General features: G+C 35.8%; 1 protein-coding gene across 2 annotated transcripts; it reads right to left on the reverse strand.

The window, feature by feature from the left end:
* Positions 1-1,455: 1,455 nt before the first annotated feature.
* LOC105724502 (solute carrier family 22 member 10) lies at positions 1,456-21,250 on the reverse strand. Of its 2 annotated transcripts, XM_012463165.2 has the most exons (10): positions 20,613-21,250; positions 19,446-19,549; positions 14,903-15,057; positions 14,632-14,800; positions 13,300-13,423; positions 12,715-12,830; positions 10,132-10,346; positions 8,454-8,562; positions 7,785-7,988; positions 1,456-1,831 (listed from the first exon to the last, which is right to left on the reverse strand). In XM_012463165.2, the coding sequence occupies exons 1-10, from the start codon at positions 21,012-21,014 to the stop codon at positions 1,771-1,773; spliced, it is 1,659 nt and encodes a 552-aa protein (XP_012318588.2). In that variant the 5' UTR covers positions 21,015-21,250; the 3' UTR covers positions 1,456-1,770. The 2 variants fall into 2 exon arrangements, with proteins under 2 accessions (XP_012318588.2, XP_064220864.1); XM_064364794.1 differs by lacking the exons at positions 1,456-1,831; positions 10,132-10,346 and having other exon boundaries at positions 7,900-7,988.
* Between the last annotated feature and the right edge of the window lie 5,110 nt (positions 21,251-26,360).

A 26,360-nucleotide genomic window follows, 5' to 3' on the forward strand; every position in this document is an offset into this window, starting at 1 on the left:
TCTGCTCTTCAATAGATAATTGTAAAAGGTCATTAAAAGTTTATGGAAATATTATATTATGGTAAAACTGATTAGAATTAGATATATTTGTTTGTAAGGGTTTCTTAAAATTAGTTTTAACACTAATAATACACCACACAATAGTAAAATTTAGTTTTCTCTTTTTAAAACATTTTTATGTAATATTAATAAGAGATGGTTCTGCTGTGATTTATCTTTGGTGGAAGTAGGGAACTGGAGAGAGAAATACTGTATTTCAGAAGAAAACTTTAGTATTAGATTAATCTTTGATTCCTGAGTGTCCATGTGGTCACCCTTGGTATGAAGTTGTCCATGATGCCCCTCCTTACCATGAAGCAGCCAGAAAAATCAATAACCAGATTCCCCATGATTGAGAAACTGATAAATAAAAATGTAGGGGATTGAAGCTGGCCCAGTTGTCCCATAGAACTGATGTTTATCGTTTCTTTGAATAAACATAGAAATTTTCCCAGTCTTAAGCTGATACTGTTACATTTGTTTTATCTGAGTTCCTTTCTTAGGAACACAAGCATCAGGCCTTACAGATAATACCAAGGAACTGAAACTTGCCAGACCACTGTATCTGTACAATGAGACACCAGACCCTCACCCATCATGATTGCCTAACAAGCCACCTGCTTTTTGTTGACCAACTTCTCTTTCTTACCCACCCTAATTCCTATTTTCCCACACATGGTTACATTTCCTTCCTTGCTATATAAACCCATAATTTTAGTCAGGAAGATGAATTTGAGACTGATCTCTCATCTTCTGTGGTGCAGCACTTGAATAAAGCCTTCTTCCCTGGAAATACTCATTGTTTCAATGATTGTTTTTTTGTGTGGTCAGCTGCAGAACCTAGACTAAATCCCTAGGTCATTTCAGTAACAATTAAACTATAATGAATGTCCATTTCAGTGTATCTTCACCCACTCTGATAATCATTAACACTTTAAAATCTTTGCTGTTTAAAATCAAAGTTTATGTTTGGTTATGTGAGTTTGCCTGAAATTACTTTACTACTATAGTTGAACAGCCTTTCATTTATTAGTTAGCCTTTCACATCATTTGAAATATAATTTTTTATTTATAGTGATTTTATTAAATGTACATACAGTTTGAAAATTGCTGAACCTGGCCTTTGCCCTTCAATTTGAACAATATCTTTATAATATTTTAAATTATACCTGCTATTTGTTTAAAATATACAGAGAGAAAATTACAAAAAAAAGTAATTAAAATTCCACCATTGAAAAGTGACTGTTATTTAGTGAATGTATTTATAAAGAGATAGTCAGTGCTATTTAGTATATAATCTTTTTATTTTCCAATGACTTATGTCAAAAGTATCATGTATTAAGTGCATATATATAGGTCTCTATTTCTGGATTTACTTTGATTTCTGGTTGCACATGAAGTATTGTTTTGACATGGTGCTTCATACACCAGCCAGCCACATCCTAATTCCATGATTTTTTTTTTGTTACTGAATCATCTTATCTACTAGCAATTTATTGATAAATTTGTAATTTTTAAAAGTATTTCCCAAAAATATCAGATTATTCAAGAGATTGCATGTCCACACAAGTTAATTTTGAAAAAATTAATGCAAATTAATGCCATAATTATAATTGAGAATTATGTATCTACTATACAATCTTGCTGGTTGCAGGGAAAAAAAAAACTTCTAGTGTGTTCTTTTCCTGTATTTTTTCTCTGAATTTCCTCCAATCAGTTCATGAAAGCTTCTTAAAATTTGGTCACTTTTGTGTAGCAGTCATTTTTATTGATTTTCCTTGAGAGTTTTTTCCTGGAAAAACAACAGAAGCAATAAATTGAAAAAGAACAACAAAAATCAAACATTCAGAAAAAATAAAAATTACTTTGTACGCTTGCTATGCACAATTGCAAGCTGATCCTCTGACCATCAGTTTGTTGTTGTTTTTTTAACTTTTATTTTAGGTTTAGGGGTATATGTGCAGGATTGTTATGTAGTAAACTGTGTGTCACAGGGGTTCTGCATACAGATTATTTGTCACCAAGGTAATAAGCAAAGTACTCCACAGGTTTTTCAGGGTTTTTAAAAATCCTTTCCCTCCTCCCAATCAGTATCTTCAAGTAGGTCTTATTGTGTGTAGTTCTTTGTGTTCATGTATTCTCGTTGTTTAGGTCCCACTTATAAATGAGAACACATGGTATTTGGTTTTCTGTTCCTGCATTACTTTGCCTAGAAAAATGTTTTCTAGCTCCACACATGTTGCTGCAAAGAACATGATATTTGTTTTTATGGCTGCATGGTATTTCATGGTGTATATGTACCACATTTTCTTTATCCAGTCTACAGTTGATGGACACTTAGGTTGATTCCATGTCTTTGCTATTGTGAATATTGCTGCAATAGACAAGCATGTCCGTGTGTCATTATAGTAGAATATATTATATCCCTTTGAGTATATATCCCAAAATGGGATTACACCATCAGCTTTTTATAAATCAGTATTTCTAATGAATCACACCCTATCTGTAAAAGTTTCTGCTGCCTGTGCAGATCCAAAAAAGCAGTTTTGAAAATTGCTACTCTCACTTGGTCTTTTTGGACCTCTGGTAAAGGACGTCTTTGAAAGTTAAGGGGTGAACTTAAACAATTTATGAAAACTCACCATTAATTATGGGTTAAATTGTGCCTCCTCACCAAAGTAATTTATATATTGAAGTCTTAACTCTAAATACCTCAGAATGTGACATTACTCAGAAACAGGGTTGTTGCAGATGTAACCAGTTAAGATGAGTTCATATTGGAACTCATTGACTGGTGCCTTTATAAGAAGGGGAAATTTTAGGCCAGGCACAGTGGCTCATGCCTATAATCCTAGCAGTTTGGGAGACTGAGACAGATGGATCACTGGGGCCAGGAATTCAAGACCAGCCTGATCAACATGGTGAAACCCTGTCTCTACAAAAATACAAAAATTAGCTTGTCATGATGACAGGTGCCTGTAATTCCAGCTACTCAGGAAGTTTAGGTGGGAGAATTGCTTGAACCCAGGAGGCAGAGGTTGCAGTGAGCTGAGATTGTGCCATTGCACTCCAGCCTGGGTGACAAAACGAGACTCCATATAAAAAAGAAAAAAGTTGAGGGAACTTTAATGTAGAGATACATACATGGGGAAGATGCCATGTGAAGATTAGAGCTGGGAAACTATATCCAAGGATCTACCAGAAGTGAGAAGAAAGGTCTGAAATAGATTCTTCCCTAAGTCTTTGGAGAGGTCAAGGCCTTTTCAATAAAATGATCTCAGATTTCCAGCTTCCAGGACTGTGAGACAATAAATTTCTTTTTTTTAAGTCCCTAAGTTTGTGATACTTTGTTATGAAAAACATAAGAAATGAATATGCTATTTTTATTATTTAAATATTATTTCTTGTCACCAATCAGATTAAACCCAAACAAGAATATCCCAAGACACATTATAATAAACTCTCAAAGAGCAGGCAAATAGAGCAATTGAAAGCACCAAGAAAAAAAAGAAGCAAATCATATATAAGGGAGATCCAATATGCCTGGAAGCCAACTTGTAGTTGAAACTTTGCAGGTCAGAAAGGATTGAGATGATATATGCAGAATGCTAAAGGCCAATAAATAAATAAATAAATAAGACTACCAAGAATACTGTACCCAGAAAAGCTATATTTTAGAAATGAGTTGAAATAAAGACTTTCCAGGCAAAGACAAAGACTTAGGGAATTCATCATTATCATAACTGTTCTATAAGAAATGCTAAGTGGAGTTCTTTGAAGTTAAAGAAAAGGGCCTTAATGTGATTGCTACTCTAGTACCATAATTGTGGCATGTAAACCACTTATATCTTTAGTATGAAAACTAAAAGGAAAAACTATCAAAAATAATCACTACAATAATTTGTTAAGAGATAGCAAAATAAAAGTGTAAATCATGACAAAAATCAAAAGGTGGAAGGAGAGGTGAATTGTACCAGATGATCTTGTTTCTTCTCTTTTCTTTGTGATCAGTGTCAACTTGCTATCATTTAAAATAACTTATTATAACTATACAATGTTTTTTATAAGCTTTGTGGTAACTGCAAAGCAAAAACCTACAATAGATATGCTAAAACTAAACACAAAGAATCAAAAGATACTACTAGAGAAAACCACAAATAAAAACTGTAAAAGTGAAAGAAAGAGGGAAAACTCTACAAAACAAGTAGAAAACAAGTAACAAAATGGCAGTGTTAAACCCTTACCTATTAATAATTACCTTGAATGTAAATGGATTAAATTCTGAAATTAAAGACATAGAGTGAGCGAATGAATTTTTTTACTTAACTATATGCTGTCTATAAGAGACTCATTTCAACTATAAGGACACACATAAACTCAAATTGGACAAAAGGAGAAAAATATTTGTTGCAAATGGAAACTGATAAAAGAATAGGAGTAGCTATGCTTATATCAGATAAAAGAAACATTATTGTCTTGTTTCTTTTTGCAGGTTTTTTTTTTTTTTTTTTTTTTTGCCAGAAATTGCAAAAAGAGATAAGACCCACCATAATAGTTAAAGGGTCAATACAGCAATAGGATAAAACAATTATAAATATATATGTTCCAACATCAGAGCACCTAAATATATGGAGCAAATATTAATAGACCTAAATGAAGTGATAGGCTGCATAAAATAATAATAGGAGACTTTCAGCAATGGACAGATCATCCAAATAGAAAATCAACAAAGAAACATTGAAATTAAATCACATCCTAGATCCAAAATCACAGAACATTTCATCCAACAGATGCACAAGACATATTCTTCTCAGAAGCACACAGAACATTTTTCAGGTTAAATCATAGGCCACAAAACAAATCTCAACAAATTTTTAAAAATCAAAATAATATCAAATATCTTTTCTGACCAGAATGCAATAAAACTAGAAATCAGTTACACAAAGAACTTTGGAAATTGTACAAATATGTGGAAATTAAGCAGTATGCTCCTAAACAATTATTGGGTCAATGAAAAAATAAAAACAAAATTTAAAAAGTCCTTGAGACAAATGAAAATGCAAACATAACATACCAAAACCTGTGGGATACAGCAAAAGTCATTCTAAGAGGGAATTTTGTAGCATTAAATGTCTACATCAAAAATTTAAAGATCTCAAATAAACAAACTAATATTACACCTAAAGGAACTAGAAAAACAAAAACAAACTAAAATCAAAATTAGAAAAAGGAAATAATAAATATCAGAGCAGGATAAATAAAAGAGACAAAAATACAAAAGATCAGCAAAATTTGTTTTTTGAAAAGACAAACAACATCAACAAAGGCTTAGCCAGACTAAGAAAAAAGAGAGATGACTCAAATAAATAAAATTAGAGATGACAAAGAAGACATCACATCTGATATCACAAATAGGATCCTTAGAGACTATTACGAACAAATATAAACCAAAAAATTGGAAAACAGAAAAAAAAAAACAGATAAATTCCTAGACACATACAAACCTTCTAAGACTGAATCATGGAGAATTAGAAAACCTCAACAGGCCAGTAAAAGAATAAGAAAACTAAATCAATAATAAAAAGTCTCCCATCAAAGAAAAGTCCGGGACTTGATGGCTTCACAGGTGAATTCTACTAAACATTTAAAGAAGTAATACCAAAATAGCAAAAGTATACAAATGGAATTATATCAAACTAAAGAGCCTTTACACAGCAAAGAAAACAATCAATGAAGTGAAGAGACAATCTGCAGAATGAAATAAAATATTCACAAACTATGTATCTAACAAGGGACTAATAACTAAAATACAAAAGGAACTCAACAGTAAAAAATAAAGTGTGATCTGAAAGTGGGCAAAAGATCTGAATAGATATTTCACAAAAGAAGATACATGAATGCCCAAAAGGTATATGAAAAAACTTTTCAACACCACTAATCATCAAGAAAATACAAATTAAAGCCATAATGAGATATCATCTCACCCGAATTAGAACGGTTATTAACAAAAAGTCATAAAATAACCAATGACAGTGAAGATGTAGAGAAAGAGGAACTTATACATGATTGGTAGAAATGTAAATTAGCACAGCCATTATGGAAAACAGTATGAAGATTCTTCAACAAATTTAGTTAACCACCATAATATTCAGCAATCTCTCTATTGGGTATATATCCAAAGGAAATGAAACACTATGTCAAAGAAATAGCTGCACTCCCATGTTTACTGCAGCACTATTCACCATAGGGAAGATATGAAATTAACCTAAGTGTCCATCAACAGATAAGTAGATTTTGAAAAGTTATATATACATATATATATGTGATATATATATATCACATATATATATTGAATATAAATTGTATTTCATTGAATATTTCAATGAATTTCATATATATTTCAAATATATTTCAATGTATTTCATATGTATTCAATGAAATACAATATGACCATAAAAAAGAATGAAATCCTGTCCACTTAACATGGATTATGGTATGTTAATGACAACATGGATTAACCATGTTAAGTGAAATAAGAGAAGCACATGACAAATACTGCATGAGTTCACTCATATGTAGAATCTTTGAAAAGTTGATTTCATAGAAGTTGATAGTAGAATAGTGGTTGTCAGAGGCTAGGGAAGAAAGAAGGTAGGGGGAGACAGAGAGAGGTTCATCAGCAGGTACAAAATTACAGTTTGATAGGATAAATAAGTTCTAGTGTTCCATGGCACAGTAAGGTGACCATAACTAACAATAATGTATTATATATTTCAAAAGAGCTATAAGAAAGGATTTGAATGTTCTCACCACAAATAAATGATAAGTATTTAAGACTATAGATATGCTAATTACCCTGATTTATATGTATCAAAACATCACACTGTTCCCCATAATATGTACAATTATTTTGAGTCAATTAAAAACAAAATAAAAGGCCAAGGCAGGTGGATTGCTTGAGCCCAGGAGTTTGAGACCAGCTTGGGCAACTGTAAAACCCAATTTCTACTAAAAATACATACAATTAGCCTTGTGTAGAGGCATGCACCTGTGGTCTCAGCTACTTGAGAGGCAGAGGTGAGAGAATCACCTGAACCCAGGAAGTCATGGCTTCAGTGAGCTGTGATTGCCCCACTGCAGTCCAGCCTGGGTGACAGAGGAGACCCTGTCTTTAAAAACACAAATAAAATAAAACTTAAAATTGAAAAATAAAAATAACTTTTCCTAGTTTATTTTCTCTATCCTAAATCCTTCTATTACTCGTGACAGCAAGACTGACTGAATTTCATAGGCAACTAGACAAGATTTATCTCCTTTATTATCTTTTCAAGGAGGATCTTTAACTCTTTGTGAGAGTCTTCCTTCACTATTAAAGACAGTCTTCCTTCACTATTTTGTTTCTTTCCCGCCTATATCCCAAGCTCTATGAGTACAAGAATCATTAGGTACCATCCTGAGTGTGTGTCTTTCATAAGGAAAGGTAGTATATGCCATCACGACATAGTTCATTTTTGTCTCTTTATCACTAAAACCACCAGTGAGAGTGTCTCTGTAATCTAGAGTTGGAATTCAGAATGGATAGAGCTGGCCCTGCTGCTAATGAAAGGCAATGGCCCAAGTGGAAGTAGCTCAGGAAAGGCTAAGCTTTCATAGTAATCCCAAGGATACGTATGGTGTTTTTCATCTCTTATCACAGATCTAGAGTACACTGCTTCTCTCAGGACATGGCTAGAAGATTGACTCACTGATTTTCCACATTGTTGATGGTATCAGGCAGAGGCAGATTCTTGGTTTCTGGTAGGAGGAAGACAACAATAGCAGCAATGATGGGGAAAACTCCGTAAATGATCCATGGCAAAGTGGTAACAAATACTGTTAAGGTCATCAAGAGGGGAGCCAGTGCTGCTCCAATCCTGCTAGTCATTAAATTGATTCCTAAAGCTCTTGCCCTAAAGATAAATGACAATACATGATAATCAGAAAAAAATCTACACATGTAATTTGTGACATATTATTTTGACTTAAATACAGAAGACAATAAAACACAATCATTAAAAACATGGGCAAACAGTTGCTTTTGACATTTTCTCTATGATTTTCTAGCTGTTTTTAATCAGATTCAATGTGAGTTAAGATTCCTTTTCATCATTTTAAACAGACTGTTACACATTACACCTACTCTGATGAGTGGTCCAAAAGTTTAGTGAGATGATGCATTAAAATACTGCCCAGCATAGTAGATGGCACAAAGTCATCTTGCAATAAACATTGGCCATAATTTTTGTTAGTATATTATTAGTATCACAAATGATTGCTTTTATAATAATAAACAGGTCTCAGTTTTATTCTCTCAGTAAGTGTTTGGTGGGAAATTCTTATTTTGGGCTCTGGTGGAGCATCCATATCTCTTATACCTGAGAACAGTGGGGACGAGTTCAATGAAGTGAACAGCACAACTGGAAAAAGCAGCAGCAGAACAGCTGATTCCCACACATGCCAAAGCCACACGCAGGGTCTGCATTTCTGGAAAATCGAAGAGACCAGTGAGACTCTGAGATCTGGGCTAAAGGAAGCAACATCCACCAAACTTAATTTAAAAACAACCTATTGAGTATTTGCATGTTGGAAAAATACTGTAGAAACTTGAACAGTGACAGAGAACATCCAGTGGTTGATAAGCTGATAAATTATCAGCTTAGAATTATCAACTTAGGTGACAAAAATGCATAAAATTGTCCAGATTAATGCAGGAAATTCCCCTGCATATCTAAGATTTTTCAGAGAGGGAGGGGAAAAGATGAGTCTAGCAGAAATTTTTTCTTACTTATTCTGTCCAGTATTTGCTATGCCCATTCTATAGAAGGTAGAACCATCATGTGGACAATTATTGAGGAGTCTGAGACTCAGCACTAAACTTGAGAACTTTACAATTAAAGTGCAGAATTTAAAGTGACCAGCCATCCTCGATTTCTGAGGGATGAAGGGGTTTTAGTGATGTGAAAATTTTATTGATAAAACCAAGAAAGTCCCAGGTAAATCTGGATAACTTAGTCAATCTAGTGCAGATGCTGTATTGTCATGGAGTTGGTATTGCACAAGAGACTAATGAAAAATCTCCTTTGTTACAGGGCAGAGTAAAGAGAGGCTAGATCCAGAATGATGACAGGCATAAAGAAGCAAGAAATAGAACTTCTATTTGGGGAAAAATAAATTCAGAATTTGGAAGCCATTAAAAGGAAGTTTCAGAGAATGTTTTCTGCCTAATGTAAAAAGAAATAGAATCATACCTTTATAAGATTAGAAAGTGCTCTAATGTATGACAGGAAATATACATTATTTATAATATCCAGAAAGAGGAGTCGAGTTCCCCAATCTATTATGTGGTAAAATACATTCTTGTATTGGGAAGCAGGTAAGGCATAATGCCTACTAAGTTTCCCTAATCATTATGTATAATCATTGTATTAACTTATAAAATAGTCTAACAGGGAGGGAAATAGGCTTTTAATCTGCCTAGTTTGTTGTTCCTACCATATATTTGTTCTCTGCTTGAAAACAAAAGATTTCTATTTCATTAAAGCCAAAAAGACTTCCCCCAATCCAGGGCTGCAGTCACGGTGACTTAACATCACACCCAAGTGTGGCTACACAGATCTCAGTGAGTAGACTGGTCAGTGAAGACAGAGTAATGAGGAAGAACCTAGACAGAGCCCATACAAAGGAAGCAATCATATCGTGTGCTCAAATGGGATATAACTGCAAGGCCTACACATGCCATGTTTGTTATCAAAAGTGTGATTAATCAAAGGGCACGTGATCAGTTGATGTCCTAGAGAAACTGTCAGGAATGAATGGCACCACTATCTAGATACTTCCAGAGGTGACGAAGATAAATGCACATCTGAGCTGCCCCTGGCTTTTTTCTCAATTCTTAGCCAAATCTGTATTACATGCTCATATTGCTTTGTGGGAATATGCAACCTTTAGATGGCACCCCTCCTTATTCCTGGTTTTAGGCAAGTATGACCAATACAATTCCTGAAGAATGAACAGAAGACACTTTCTTTCCCCCAGAGTCCACTCTTCTCTCACCTTTGGGCACAAACGTGTTGGCCAAAATGGAAAGGCCCACCAGGAACATGAACAATATCTGGCTTATTCGACGGCCCATATGATTTAGTGTGAAAAGAGCAAGACCTCGGGCTATGAGAGTGACAGCTCCAAAAAGTACCTGCAACAGGAAAATATTGCTCCCCACATGCTGAAGATTGATCATGATACCATAAAAAGGTATTGTGTTTGCAAATCTGTAGTGAACAAAATAGAAAAGACACATCATAAGGTTTAGAGCCTACGTCCTGCCGTTGATTATCATATTGGCCTAGGCTGTCGTTGGTCACTGTTAAGAAATACTCAGTACGATTTGTAGAGTACTTTGTTTTAACGATGGTGATCTTAGACTTATCCTGAATAATTGCATGATATTTTATAAGAACAGGACTCCTGTCAGTCATTTTTTTTGTCCAAGTCTTCAAGCATATAGTTGATAATGACAGGAAAACTTAACCTGAATCAGTCATCAAACTCAATGGTATATAAGCATTGAACATAGAAGAATTAAAGCTTGAAAATTAGGGAAATAATTCCTTTTCTCAGAGCTGTCAGTATGCTGTAAGTGCTCTTTCTCTTCTCCCCAACACTACTACTATGAAGAACTTTCCCTTTGCTGGAGAGTAAGGCTCAAAAAGACTACCTGCTTGGCAGCACTATCTGGGAGCACAGCGTTGTGGTGCCCGACACAATTATGAGAAATTTAAGGTAAGAAACAGTGGCTATCTCCTGAGGAGTCAGAGCAGAGACAGAGAATGTGATAAACAAATAAGCACACTGGGGGGACACAGAGGCAGGGATACACGTGTTTCTCTTGTAGACCATCTGTGGGTTCTTTGGAAATAGGAGCTGACCAGGAGCCATTTCAAGTAAAAAAACAAAAAACAAACAAACAAAAAAAACCATTCAACCACTCTATGTCTTTAATGGCAGAACTTAATCCATTTACATTCAAGGTAATTATTGATAGGTAAGGGCTGAAAACTTCCATTTTGTTACTTGTTTTCTACTTGTTTTGTAGATTTTTTTCCCTTTTCTTTCACTTTTAGAGTTTTTATTTGTGTTTTTCTCTAGTAGTATCTTTTGATTATTTGTGCTTTAATTTTAGCATATCTATTATAGGTTTTGGCTTTGCAGTTACCACATAGCTTATAAAAAACATCATAAAGCTATAACAAGATGTTTTAAATGATAATGGAACTAGTCCACATTTATGATCTACTACATCCAGAAAGAGCCAGCTTTAGACATTGTGGCAGAAGAAACCACCACAGTTCATAGCAATTCCAAGCAAGAAAGTTCTTCTCTGACCATTATCTCTACATATTTGTCCCCCTCTGACTGTCTAGGATTCAGAAGCCAGAGTCTGTGATGTAGTGGGTAGGGGAAAAGTGATAAAGCACAATGCAATTAAGTGAAGTAGCCACCTATAGGCTATGCCTAGGAAGAGGTAAACTGTACAATTCAATAGTACTGTGTTCAGCTTGGAAGTGGACGTATGCTCTCCTGTAACACTTTTTATAGGCTTTCAAAAATTCAGAATTATATTTAAAATTTTTTCTACTGACACTACCAAAGTAAGTACTTACATATCCCCAAGAGGCAATGTACAAGATTGTCTACAGAAGCCCTTGTGCGAACACCCCAAATGGGATATAAGTAAAAGTCCACCAACAATGAAGTAGATAAAGAAATTGTACCGTATTCATCTTTTGGAATGCCGAAACACTGAGAAGGAGAACAACCTACTGTTACATGCAACACACTGATAAATCTTGAGAAAGTAAAGTTGAGGAAAGGGAGCCTGTGACAAACACAGCCATGTTATCTTTCACATTTTGTGAAGGTCAAAATCAGGCAACAATCCTACATGGTGATGGAGGCCAGACTGTTGTTAAGTTTTTTTGGCAGGGAAGTTGTTATTGCTGTAGATGATGCACAAGGTTTTTCTACATCTTAATCTGGGTGTTGATTACATTTTCTGTTTCTTTCCTTCTTTCCTTCTTTCCTTCCTTCCTTCCTTCCTTCCTGCCTTCCTTCCTTCCTTCCTTCCTTTCCTTATTTTCCTTCCTTCCTTCTTCTTCCTTCCTTCATTTCTTCTCTTTCTTTCCCTCTCTCCCTCCCTCCCTCCCTCTCCCTCTCTCTTTTTCTTTCTTTTTTTCTTTCTCTTTTTCTTTCTTTCTCTCTTGGAGTTGTACACATTCATAATCTGTGCACATTACTAAGATATATTTCAAGTAGAATTGAAAAAAAATGAAGAAAATTAAATACCAAAATTTATCCTCAGTATCAATTGCCAGTGATGAGACTAGTAGGATGATAGGGCTAACTGACTCTTTACTGTGTAACCAGTCCATGTGAGTCTACATAACCCTCTGCCTACCTTCAAATGTAGCAGTTATCTGTATATTTTCTTCATCTTTTATATACAAATCAGCCCTACGCTCACCTGCACACACACACGCACGCACGCACGTACACACAGAGTACTGTTGTAACCTTTGAAATAAAAAATCCATTCATGTCACCACACTTTTAACGCCCCTCATATACTGTAATACCCACCTCACAAATAACAGGATACAGATCCTTTTACGCATACTGGGGTGGCGGAACAAGTCACACACAGTTGTTTTGATCTGTGCTGCATCCAGTTCCTCCTGCATGGTAGATCTCACAACCTTCAATAACAAACATGAATCATTTACCAACATCGCCCCAGGCATTGTGATGAGAACTGGCACTCAGTAGGACAAGGAAAATGTGTTCCCTTTCTCTCAAGTGTGATATATGATACACAATTACAGGAGTGAAAGTGGTGTGAAGGAAAATAAATGAGAACATTAAAGGAGTCTTCAGGAAATTATGCAGCAATAAAGACATTTGAAAATGAGGCCCCAAAGGGGTGTAGTGTATCCACAAGGATGCATAGGTTATAAATTCAGATCAGGAAGTGAACTAAACGAAGAGATAGTTACATAATTCCCAAAGCTTCTTTTAAAAAGATGGTCTTGAAAAAATGAGAACCGAGCTTGTGTTCTCAGCTAGCTACCCTTCTTAGAAGCAGTTTGTCTATCTCGACAAGGAGAAGACAGATGTCAGCTTATGTCATCTCTTCAACCCAGTAACCACCTTCCCTTTCCTACTCACATCTATGTTCAGGGTTTCTTCAGCATTCTTCATTCCATTTGTGTGTGCAACTTTTCTAAGTGCTTTTAAGCCCTCATCTAGTTTATTGGTGATTATCAACCACCGAGCAGATTCGACCAGCCACCTGATAAAAGGAAAACACACAAGTGCAGTTGTCTCTGTCTTTCTTATTAGTCATATGATTATTGGCTACGGGTGCCTTTTGCCTTCTATTTATTACCCACCACTTAGTTGGGTTGGAAATAGAAAGTCATATTTTATTATTCAAATACTAGGAAAACATGACCATGATCCTGCAGTACACCTTCATGGTTTAGGAACACAGACTTTGGAGTTAAATCGCTTGTTTGATCACAGGAAAATTTTCAAAGAAGTCTGTGAAGCTTAAGCTTTAGGCTCCCTACATGCATAAGTTCTTTCCAAAGCTTGGCATGAATTCTAGCAAATTTATGTCGATGATATGTATTCTTTAAAAAAAAAAAATAAGTCTTCAAATTATGTAAGCTTAAAGCTGCTCAAAGGTTGGAAGTACTCCTGCCACTAACAGCTATATTGGTAACTTAGTATGCAAGTGAGTCATTCATTTACATCTGCTTCAGTTTCCTTATCAATAAAATGAAAACAGCAGTGCTATATTCCTTACTGAGTTGTTATGAAGAGGGAATAAAATAATGGATGAGTCTGACATGGATTATGCTTTACTCTATCAAAATTCATCTCACTGTGTTAAATCTGTAGTAATATCTCAATGTTCCAGTAATTTCTAACTGAATCTGATGCTCCCCTAGATTGTTTTTAAATGTAGAGAAGAAGTTTGCCACAAATAAATGTTTATTAAAATTATCTAATGGAGGAGGAAGTGCTGAATGCATGCTATAAATCACTCAAACTGCATACCAACTTTTAGTACTGGTGAAACTGTGCTGCTCTATTGCCAAAGAGCTGTATGAATACACTTGCGGTCTCTTGCTTTTATCCAATTTCACCTGTAAAAGTGAAAAGCATTATACACATCACCATAGCCTGATTTATTTCCAGGTAAAAATGAGTCAGAGATATTCCTTTTGAAACATTTGGGTCTATATTTTTAGTAAGAAAAACAAAATTGGAATTTTTCTATGTCCACTATAAAAGTTTTTTCAAATTTTACATCAGAACTCCCAGGCAGAAGTCACTGCTATTTACCATTCTGTTTCTCAAGCTGCACAGAGTGAACAGATGAGAACATCAGTCTAGGTCCAAAAGTGGGACTAAGAAAATCTATATGTTCTTATTCAATGTTCATTTTCATCCCAAGACCCCATAAGACAAAGTAAGAGAAAAGGCTCCTACCTTGAGAAAAGAAAGAAGACAAAGAAAGGTACAGACACCACCACATGCAGGGTTCGCCAATCTCGAAAGACATAAGCCAAGCCTCCCAGGATTATCTGTCCAATACTAAGGGCACCAGATAACAATATTACTACCAGGGCTTTAGACTGGGGCCTTATCCACTCGGTAGCTGAAAGAAAACCCATAGAGCATATTAAAGTCAAATAAAGATGAAATTTCAGTTTCAGATTCCAGGCTCAAAAAATAGAGAAGATCACAATGGTTGACTTACTGAGCGTGTTATTATTTGATATGATGTTCATGGAAGAAAAACCTGCCAAGAAGCGTAGTAAACAGTAAACAAAGAAGGTGGGAGCAAAGGCAGTGCAGGTGTCAGTGATGGCAAGCTGAAGGAAAGACCATCTGAGAATCAGTCTTCGCCCATACCTGAGAAACAGAGAGTCATGTTAGATTATGACAGCAATAATAACTGGAGGTAAAAACTTAAGAAAACGAAAGCTTACTCTAAAATTTGATAATATTTTAACAAATTATTTTGTGTACTTGAAATCCTGAAAGATCAAGAACTAAATCAACAACAAGAATATCCTCAGAAGTTATCCTCCCTGTTTATGATATAGACTAACAATATCAAAATTTCATCATTTAATAACAAGAAGGCATCTGATACCAACTGATACTGTATAAAAGAGGCTACAATGTTGGAATTGTAATATGTAACGTGTCTACTATATTAACATACGCATCTAGCATAGTAGAGAGTCTGCATAGTATATGAACTACAAGAGAGTTAAATATGTATTTGGGTCTCTAAGATCATGCAGGCCAAGGCTAAGCTTATATATAAGATATGTCAGTTGAACAATGCATCAAAGTTTCTGTTGGGTTGCCTAAGGGGCTCTCATCAAGAAACTTGGACTCTTATTGTTGATCTGCGTTTATAGACCTCTGTGTTCCATCTAGAACAGAGTAACACTTCCATAGGTCTAACCCTAGGCTTAACTTCACCAAACCACACATGCATGCAAGCACCCCAGCATGCACCCCTGAGAAACAGCCTGGCAAGCTGAACTCCAGCAAAACCTTACTACCGTAACCAACTGTTGCAGCTTATGCTGCTTAGACACTAGTACACGTCACAAGCCTAAGTTAAAGCTGAAGAAACTACACAGAAACTATACTACCCACCTAGAACCAAAGCCTAACATACCCCATAAAAGTGACAATGCAAGACCCATTCATACAAATAAGCCTTTCCTATGAAGCCTCTTCATAAACTTGTAAGAGGCACTCTTTCCTCTCAGTGCAAAGAAATCAATGTAGAGACAAATCTAACATGACAAAGGAAGAAAATTGACACCTTTAAAGGACCACAATAATTTTCCTATAATAGATCCCAATTATAGAGAAATATACAAACTGCCAGAAAAAGAATCCAAAATAACAATATTAAACAAACTCAGTGAGATACAAGAGACTACAGATAGACAATTCAATAAAATTACAAAACAATACATAATTTGAATGAGAAATTTAACAAAGATATAGATATAAAAAAGAATCAAACAGAAATCCTAAGGCTGAATAATTCAATGAATAAAATTAAAAAATGCAACTGACAGCTTCAACCATAGACTGGACCAAGTAGAAGAAATTTCTAAACTTAAAGATAGACAGTTTGCTAAAAATAGCAGAGGGAGATGAAAGAAAAAGAATTACAAAAAATGAAGAAAGCCTACAGAATTTATAAACACCATTAAGTGAATAAACATTTGCATTATGAGAATTCCAGAAGAAGAGAAGGGAAAAGGTTAGAAAATATATTTTATGATATAATAGCTGAAAAATTCCCAAGTCTTGGGAGAAGGTTGGACATCCTGGTTCAAGCTCAAAGAATGCCAAATAGATTCAACTCAAACAGGTCCCCTACGAGGCATATTATAGTCAAATTGTCAAAAAAGCAAAGACAAAGAAAAAATACTAAAAGCAGCAAGCATAAAGCATCAAGTCACATATAAAGGAATTCCTATTAGACTAACAGCAAATTTCTGAGCAGAAACCTTGGAGGACAGGAGAAAGTGGGATAACACATCCGAAGTTCTCAAAGAAAAAACTGCCAGAAAAGAATATTATACCCAGCCAAATTCTTCTATGCTTCAGAAATAAAGGAAATATAAAATCTTTTACAGACAAAAACTAAGGGAATTATCACCACAGAAACAGCCAAAAACATTCTCTAGGGAATCTTACATCTTGAAGTAAAGAGATGGTGATTACCATTATGAAAGCAACTAAAACTATAAAGCGTACTACAAGAGCCAATAAACAAAGGATAAAGATAGAGGAATCATATCTAATCACTACAGTAAAACACCCAAGAAGCCTACCAACAACAACAACAACAAAATAAATAGATAAAAAAAATTCCAGGACCAAACAGAATCACAGCTGAATTATACCAGAAGTAAAAAAAAAAAACAAGTTGGCACCATTCCTGCTGAAACTATTCCAAAAAATTAAGGAGAAGGGACTCCTTCCTAACTCACTCTATTAGACCAGCATCATCCTGATACCAAAATCTGGCAGAGATTTAAAAAAAAAAAAAAAAAAAAAAAAGACTTCACACAGGCCAATATCTTTGGTGAATATCAATGCAAAAATCCTCAGCAAAATAGTGGCAGACCAAATCCAGCAGCATATCAGAAAGATTATCCATCATGATCAAGTGTGTCTTATCCCTGGGATGCAAGGTTGGTTCAATATTTGTAAATAAGTATATCTGATTCATCACATAAACAGAACTAAAGACAAAAACCACACAATTATCTAAATAGATCAAGAAAAGGCTTTTGATAAAATTCAACAACATTTCATATTAAAAACCTTCAATAAAGTAGGTATTGAAGAAACATGCCTCAAAAGAACAAGAGCCATATATGACAAACCCACAACCAACATCATATTGAATAAGCAAAAGCTCAAAGCATTCACCTTGTAAATTGGCACAAGACACCACTCCTATTCAACATAGTATTGGAAGTCACAGGTAGGGCAATCAGGAAAGAGTAAGAAATAAAGAGCATCCAAATAGGAAGAGAGGAAGTCAAACTATCCCTGTTTGCAGATGACATGATACTGTATCTATAAACCCCCATAGTCTCAGCCCAAAAGCTTTTAAAGATGATAAACAACTTCAGCAAAGTCTCAGCATAGAATGTCAATGTGCAAAAGTTGCTAACATTCTTATACACCAAGAACAGTCAAGCTGAGAGCCAAATCAGGAATGCAATCCCATTCACAATTGCCACAAAAGAATAAAATACCTAAAAATACAACTAACTAGTGAAGTGAAAGATGTCTACAAGGAGAACTACAAAACTACTCAAAGAAGTCAAAGATGACACAAAAAATGGAAAACCATTCCATGCTCATGAACAGAAAGAGTCAATATTGTAAAAATGGCTATAATGCCCTGAAATGGTTTGGCTGTATCCTCACACAAATCTCATCTTGAACTGTAGTTCCCATAATCCCCATGTGTTTCAGGAGGGACCCGGTGAGAGGTAATTGAATCAATTGAAACATGGAGGTGTTACCTCCATGCTGATTTAACGATAGTGAGTGAGTTCTCATGAGATCTGACAGTTTTACAAGGGGCTTTCACCCCCTTCACTCTGCACTTCTCTTTCCTGCCACCATGTGAATAAGGATGTGTTCGCTTCCCCTTCCACCATGATTGTAAGTTTCCTGAGGTCTCCCCAGTCATGCTGAACTGTCAGTCAATTAAACCTCTTTTCTTGATAAATTACTCAGCCTCAGGGAGTTTTTTTATAGCAGCATGAGAGTGGACTAATACATGGCCAAAGCAATTTGTAGATTTAAAGCTATTCCTATTAAACTACCATTGAGATACTTCACAGAACTAAAAAAAAACATTACTTTAAAATTTATATTGTTATTGTTCGGCTCTGTGTCCCCAACCAAATCTCACGTTGAATTGTAATAATCCCCATGTGTCATGGGAGGGAGCTAGTGGGAGGTAATTAAATCATGGGGGCTGGTTTTCCCCATGATGGTCTCCTGAGAGCAAATAAGTCTCATGAGATCTAATGGCTTTATAAAGAGGAGTTCCCCTGAACACACTTTCTTGCCTGCCACCATTTAAGACATGAATTTGTTCCTCATTTGCTTTCCACCAAAATTGTGAGGCCTCCAAGCCATGTGGAACTGTGAGTCGATTATACGTCTTTCCTTTATAAATTACCCAGTCTTAGGTATGTCTTTATTAGCAGAATGAGAACAGATTAACACACCTACTCATTACAGTGGGGTAATTGTGATAATGACAACCAGGCTGGGAATCCACAAGCATTTAGCTCACAGAGTCCAGGAGGGACCTAACACAACATCCCTGGCCAAGGTCTACACACCATTTCATATATTTGTGTCTTTAAAGAGGCTGAATTTCCTATCTTGAAGCACCTTCCCTTCTATTCCTGTAGGTAACTCAGTCACATCCTTCTACGTATCATGGTGTCTGCTTTCTAGATTCTGTTCTGAAATTCCCCTAGTCCGATGGAGATGTCATTTCAGTATCCTATACTGAGACGCTGTTTAGAGATCTCTGTGGCAACAAAATGGCCCTCACTAAATTCACTGTAATTCATTTCTGTATCTAGCTCTCTGGGGAACAAAGCAGCACCAACAGCATAAATTGCATATTATAACTCAATAACACTTCTTTGTGAAAGAATTAATTGTAAGCTGATGAAAACACTGCAGAGTAATGATAACCCTGATCTGGAGACACTCACCTGTCTGAGAAATGGCCACCTATGATGCCTCCCACCAGCATTCCAGTCAGAAGTAGGAATTGAACCACTGATTTCAGTGACCGATGATCACATACCATGTCCCACTGGAAGAGAAGGAAACCAATACGACATAGCTTCACAGCAGCTTTTGACTTCTCAATGTTCACTTGCTGCATTAACTTTCAGTGGACATACTCTCTAGCCTCTTTTTACTACATTTTCTTACCTACACCATTCAAATCTTGGCTTAAGCATGGCTTTCACTGGAAATTCTCACCCAGAATCTTCCAGGTTATGTTAATATCTGTCTTTATATTCACTCAGCACTGCATAACTCAGTGATTCTCAATTTTTTGCTGCACATTAAACACATTAAGGAGATTTTGTTTTGTTTTGTTTTGTTTTTTGAGACCGAGTCTCACTCTTGTCACCAGGCGCCAGGTTGGACTGCAGTGGTACAATCTCGGCTCACTGCAACCTCCACCACCGGGGTTCAAGCAATTCTCCTGCCTCAGCCTCCCGAGTGGGATTACAGGCACTTGCCACCATATCCAGCTAATTTTTGTATTTTTTTAGTAGAGACAGGGTTTCACCATGTTGGCCAGGATGGTCTCGATCTCTTGACCTGGTGATCCGCCCTCCTCGGCCTCCCAAAGTGCTGGGATTACAGGCGTAAGCCACTGCACCTGGCTGGAGATTTTTTTTTTAAACTTTAATGCCAGCATGAAATCCACTCTGATTTGCTTCTCTAACACGTAGCCAAAGCATGCAGATTTTTAGAATAACACAGGTGTTTCCAATTTGCAACTTAGGCTGAGAACAAGTGACCAGGAAGAATATTTTTCTGATCATTAGTCTTCTCTTCACACTAGTTTTGTGATAGCTGTATTTATATCTAGTTGGTTGAGTTCATTGCCTCAAATTTGATGCAAGTGGCTGGCAATTAAAAAACCTGAGGTCAGGAGTAACTCCAGCCTGGTGACAGAGCGAGATTCCATCTCAAAAAAAAAAAATAAATAACAACAACAACAACAAAATCACTATTTTCCAAAAGAGTGACTGAGAGGTGACTATAGTATCTACACAATAACTAGAGGGTTAAAGCATGTTTATATTCTTCCAAACACCTAGATTGTGTATCTAGAACAGGCTAACAGGAACTTTTACCTTAGTCACAATGTTTGAAGGGAAGTAGCTTCGGTCATACACCCAGCCATCCACACAGCGCTCTGTGTCTGCCTCACTTGTGTTGTGGATAGTCTCATTCAGGTGAAGAAGCTGCCACTGGGGATGGACGAAGCGACGACACTTCTCTGGCCTCAGGTTTGAGTCCAGTGGGATGGAGATTCTCAGGAGGGCATCTTCACTGAGGATTCCAGTGTCATTATCAGATACAGTATTATTGTCCAGGATGTGGACCCAGCAACGATGACCAGGAATGAATGCAGTGAAGTTCTCCAGCAGTATATGAGGCATTAGTACCATGAAAGAGGGAAGAATAAGAACCAGATGGAGGATCTGAAATCTCCCAAGGCCTCCAACTTGATTCAAGAGCTCCTCAAAGGCCATTGATTGTGAACACGTGACCTCCAAGAGGAGGCACAACTGCTTTACGAAGATAAGTTCAAAGGAAGAAAATATTTCCTTTTATTAGTTCAAATTAAGCTTGTATTGATCCTTGCATCAATTTCTCATCCATGGGCCCCAACTCACTACTGCAACAGAGCCCTAGTGGAAACAGCTTCCTCAGTTCTTTTGAGATCAGGAGGTTAGCAGAGATGCTTCCAGCTATTGACAATACAATCTGTTTAAAGGTTTACTCTCTAAATATGCTTGTCCTCATGTGACTCATGAAATTAACATTGGACTTTGGCATGTACGTGTTCTCTAAATAAAAGAAGTCTGTTAAACTGTGTTCAGTTATTTCAAGGAAGTGAAATTTGAGAGATGCAAAAGTAAACTGCTTTATAATTTTCCCATGAAAGGAACAGAAAGCCAGAGTTTTTCTGCTTTAGTAATGAATTTAGATTAAAATGGTGAATAAATTCAAATCCCTATTACAATGTTTTGCTTTTAATTAAAGCAAAGTGGAATGTGATGGCATTACTATCTTTTGTTAATTGACATTATGCTTCAGGTTCAATTACATGAGGAACTCACATAAATTTAAATTCTATGAAATGTAAATAGAGGAGAAAGGCAGCTCATACAGGAGCTTATTTCCTTGGGCTTCTTTATTCATTTATATATGGCACATTGGAGGATCTTTTCCATGCTAGTTTCAGGAATCCAGATGCATTGTTTATTTTATTGTTATAAACTATGCCCCTGTCTCTAGTGATGCTCATTTTGAATTATATATTTTTAATATTAACATGACTGTTCCAGGTTTCTTGTAGTTTGCATGACATAACTTTCCCACCTTTTTCATTTTTTTTTTTCAATTTGAAAGACCTTTTCAGGGCTTTATTTGTTTCAAGCTTTCTTTAAACATTTTAAATACAGTACAATGAAGTGTTTCAGGCACAATTTCAATATGGATTATGTCTTCTCTCTTTTAGGACAATTCTCTGCTTCAATACACATTCAATACCTTACTGTTTTCAGTGAGGCTTTGATTTTAACATTAGCCAATTCCATTTTTTCTCTCTTTTGCTCTTTGCCCAAATATTGTGGCTGACACCATTACTTCCAAAATGAAACAATTAACTATTTTTCAAATAGACTTAGGGAGAAACACAGCAGTGCCATTGCCCAAGCAACAGTGCAGTGCTTGCAGGCAGTGCTTGCAACATAGTAGATAATCAACGTTTGCTAAACAAATTAGTGAAAGTGTGCATGTGGCCCAGGAAAAGAAGAATTGCTATTAAGCTCATAATAAACAAAAGGGGGCATACTCTGAAATTTTTGCAGGGGAGTTTAAGCCTTTAAAATTACAGGTTTGATTCATTAACTCATTAAGCTAATAGAAAATATTCTTTCTTTTTTTTTTTTAACTGTACTTTAAGTTCTGGGGTACATGTGCAGATCTTGCACGATTGTTGCATAGGTACACACACGCCACGGTAGTTTGTTGCCTCCATCCCCCCATCACCTACATCAGGCATTTCTCCCAGTGTTATCCTTCCTCAATCTCCCCATCCCCTGCTGTCCCTCCTCTAGCCTCCCACCCCCCGCCCCCCAACATACCCCAGTGTGTGATGTTCCCTTCCCTGTGCCCATGTGTTCTCATCTTTCAACACCCACCTATAAGTGAGAACATGTGGTGCTTGGTTTTCTGTTCTTGTGTCACTTTGCTGAGAATGATGGTTTCCAGATTCATCCATGTCCCTACAAAGGACACAAACTCACTGTTTTTTATGGCTGCATAGTATTCCATGGTGTATGTGTGCCACATTTTCTTTGTTCAGTCTATCATTAATGGGCATTTGGGTTGGTTCCAGGTCTTTGCTATTGTAAACAGTGCCACAATGAACATACGTGTGCATGTGTCTTTATAATAGAATTATTTATAATCCTTTGGATATATACTCAGTAATAGGATTGCTGGGTCAAATGGAATTTATATTTCTAGATCCTTGAGGAATCACCACACTGTCTTCCACAATGGTTGAACTAATTTATACACCCACCAACGGTGTAAAAGTGTTCCTATTTCTCCACATCCTCTCCCGCATCTGTTGTCTCCAGATTTTTTAATGATTGCCATTCTAACTGGCATGAGATGATCTCTCAATGTGGTTTTGATTTGCATTTCTCTAATGGCCAGTGATGAGCATTTTAAAAAATATGTTTCTTGGCCTCATATATGTCTTCTTTTGAAAAGTGCTCATATCCTTCACTCACTTTTGAATGGGCTTTTTTTTTTTTTCTTGTAATCTGCTTTAGTTCTTTGTAGATTCTGGATATTAGGCCTTTGTCAGATGGGTAGAGTGCAAAAATATTTTCCCGTTCTGCTGGTTGCCAGTTCACTCTAATGATTATTTCTTTTGCTGTGCAGAAACTCTTAAGCTTAATTAGATCCCATTTGTCTATTTTGGCTTTTGTTGCCATTGCTTTCGGTGTTTTAGTCATGAAGTCCTTGCCTATGCCTATGTCCTGAATGGTATTGCCTAGGTTTTCTTCTATGGTTTTTATAGTGTTAGGTCTTATGTTTAAGCCTTTAATCCATCTGGAGTTAATTTTAGTGTAAGGTGTCAGGAAGGGTTCCAGTTTCTGCTTTCTGCACATGGGTAGCCAGTTTTCCCAACACCATTTATTAAACAGGGAACCCTTTCCCCATTGCTTGTTTTTGTCAGGTTATCAGATGGTTGTAGATGTGTGGCATTGCTTCCAAGGTCCCTGTTCTGTTCCATTGATCTATATCTCTGTTTTTAATTGAAATATTTTTAGATTATTATAGATTCACATGCAGTTGCAAGAAATGACAAAAGGAGAAATCAAATATTCATTACCCTGTTTCTCCTAACGGTAATATTTTACAAAACTGTAGTATAATAGTATCAACATCAAGATGCTAGTATGGTACAATGAAGTATAATACCAGGATCTTGATACTGATACAATCCACTGATTTTATTAATATTTCCCCAGTCAGTTTATCTGTATATGCATGTAGTACTATACAATATTGTGGGTGTAATTCAGTGTGCTCATCATCACAATCAAGATAGTGAACAGTTTCGTCTCCACAGATATCCCTCTTTCTAGAAGAATAATATGATACATATCCTTCTCAGGTTGGCTTTTATAAATTCAGAAACTCTATAGATATTCATCTAAGTTGCTGTGTATATTAATAGTTTGTTCCTTTTTATTGCTGAATAGTATTTTATGGAATGTACATACAATTGTTTGGCTTTTTAAAATAAATTTTATTGTGTATATTTAAGAAAAGCAACATGATGTTATAAGATATATATATGTATGTATGTATATAAAAAGATATATAGAGATATATAAAATGCTAACTGTGGTGGAACCAATTAACATATCTATCATCTTACAAATGGGAAAAGTTACCCACTTCCCCCTTTGGCAAAAACACATATAATCTATTCTTTTATCAAAAATATAATCCACTTATTAATTACAGTTCTTCTGTTGTACATGAGATCCTTCAACTTGTTCATCCTACATATAGGCTTTGTATCTCACTTCTTCCCACCCCTCACACCTCAGCCCTTGTAAACACTATTTCATTCCCTATCTCTACATACTTTACCTTATTTTTTATATTCTACATGTAAGTGAGATCATATGTTTTTCTTTCTGTGTCTGACTTTTTGCACTTAGTATATTCTCTTTTTAGGTCCATCCTTATTGTAGTTGATGGCATAGTACCCTCTGGTTTTTTTGTTTGTTTGTTTTATGGATTTTTTTTTTAATGGAGTTTCACTCTGTCACCCAGGCTGGAGCACAGTCATGCGATCTCGGCTCACTGCAACCTCCACCTCCTGAGATACCCTCCTTTTTATGGATGAATAATATTTCATTGTATATGTAATTCACAGATTCTTTATCCTTTAATCTATTAGCAGAAACCTATGTTTTTTTCCATATTTTGGCTATTGTGAGTAGGGCTGCAATGAACATGGGAGTGAAGATATCCTTACAAAGTAGTGATTTTATTTCCTTTGGGTATATACCCAGAAAAGTGATGTGGAGTATATGGTAGTTCTATTTTTAATTTCTTTAGAAACCTCCATCCTATTTTCCACAATGATTGCACAAATCTACATTCTCACCAACAATGTAAAAGATTTCCTTTTCTCCACACAGTCACTCAAGGGGAAGAAAACATATAACCCAATTAAAATGGGGCAAATGACTCAAATTGACATTTCTCCAAAGGTGACATTTTTATTCTGGAAATAAAAACCTTTCCAGACAAGCAAATGCTGGGGTATTCTATTACCACCAGGCCTGCCTTGCAAGAGCTCCTGAAAGAAGCACTAAATATGGAAAGGAAAAACTGGTATCTGGCACTGCAAAAACACACCAAAATATAAAGACCAATGACACTATGAAGAAACTGCATCAATTAGTGCACAAAATAACCAAATAACATCATGATGAGAGGATCAAATTCACACATAATAATAATAACCTTAAATGTAAATGGGCTAAATTCTCCGATTAAAAGGCACAGACTAGCAAATTGTATAAAGAGTCAAGACCCATTGGTGTGCTGTATTCAGGAGACCCATCTCACATATCAATAACAACCTTGATTGTAAACAGATTAAACTTTACACTGACAAGATATAGATAGGCTGAACGGATTTTTAAAAATTACCAACTATATTCTGCCTGTAGTAAAATTATCTTCTCTGTAAAGACAATATGTATAATGAAAGTAAAGGGACAGAAAATGAATTCCATGTAAATGGAAACCAAAAGTGAGCAGGGTGGCTACACTTATATTGGATAAAACAGACTTTAACTCAAAAACAGTACAAAGAGACAAAGAAAGTCATTATATAATGATAAAGGGATCAATTCAGCAAGAGGATACAATTTTTCTAAATATAATATGGCCAATCCTGGAGAACCCAGATATACAAATTGAATGTTACTAGATCTAAAAGGAGGGGTAGACTTCAATATAGTAATAGTTGGAAACATCAGCACCCCACCCACAGCATTAGACAGAATATCTAGACAGACAATTAGTCAAAAATGGATTTGAACTGTTCTTTAGAACAGTTTTACAGAATACACACTCTTTTCATCAGTACATGAAAAGTTCTTCAGGGTGGACCATATGTTAGTCCACAAAACAAGCCACAACAAATTTTAAAAAGGCAAAATCATATCCAATATCTTCTCAGACCACAGTGGAATAAAACTAATAAAACCAGAAATCAAAAATGAGAGGATGTTTGGAAACTATAGAAACAAATGCCCATCAAG

Source organism: Aotus nancymaae, unplaced genomic scaffold, assembly GCF_030222135.1.
Source record: "Aotus nancymaae isolate 86718 unplaced genomic scaffold, 86718_ANA_hifiasm-v0.15.2.pri h1tg000059l, whole genome shotgun sequence".
Classification (NCBI taxonomy): domain Eukaryota; kingdom Metazoa; phylum Chordata; class Mammalia; order Primates; family Aotidae; genus Aotus; species Aotus nancymaae.

Coding starts and splice junctions, on each gene's coding strand:
- LOC105724502 (XM_012463165.2), bottom strand. CDS start 21,014: ATGGCCTTTGAGGAGCTCTTGAATCAAGTTGGAGGCCTTGGGAGATTT. Junction 13,424..14,631: donor GTCTTCTTTCTTTTCTCAAG/GTAGGAGCCTTT, acceptor TCCTTTTATCAG/GTGGCTGGTCGAATCTGCTC. Junction 12,831..13,299: donor AAGAAACCCTGAACATAGAT/GTGAGTAGGAAA, acceptor TTGTTATTGAAG/GTTGTGAGATCTACCATGCA.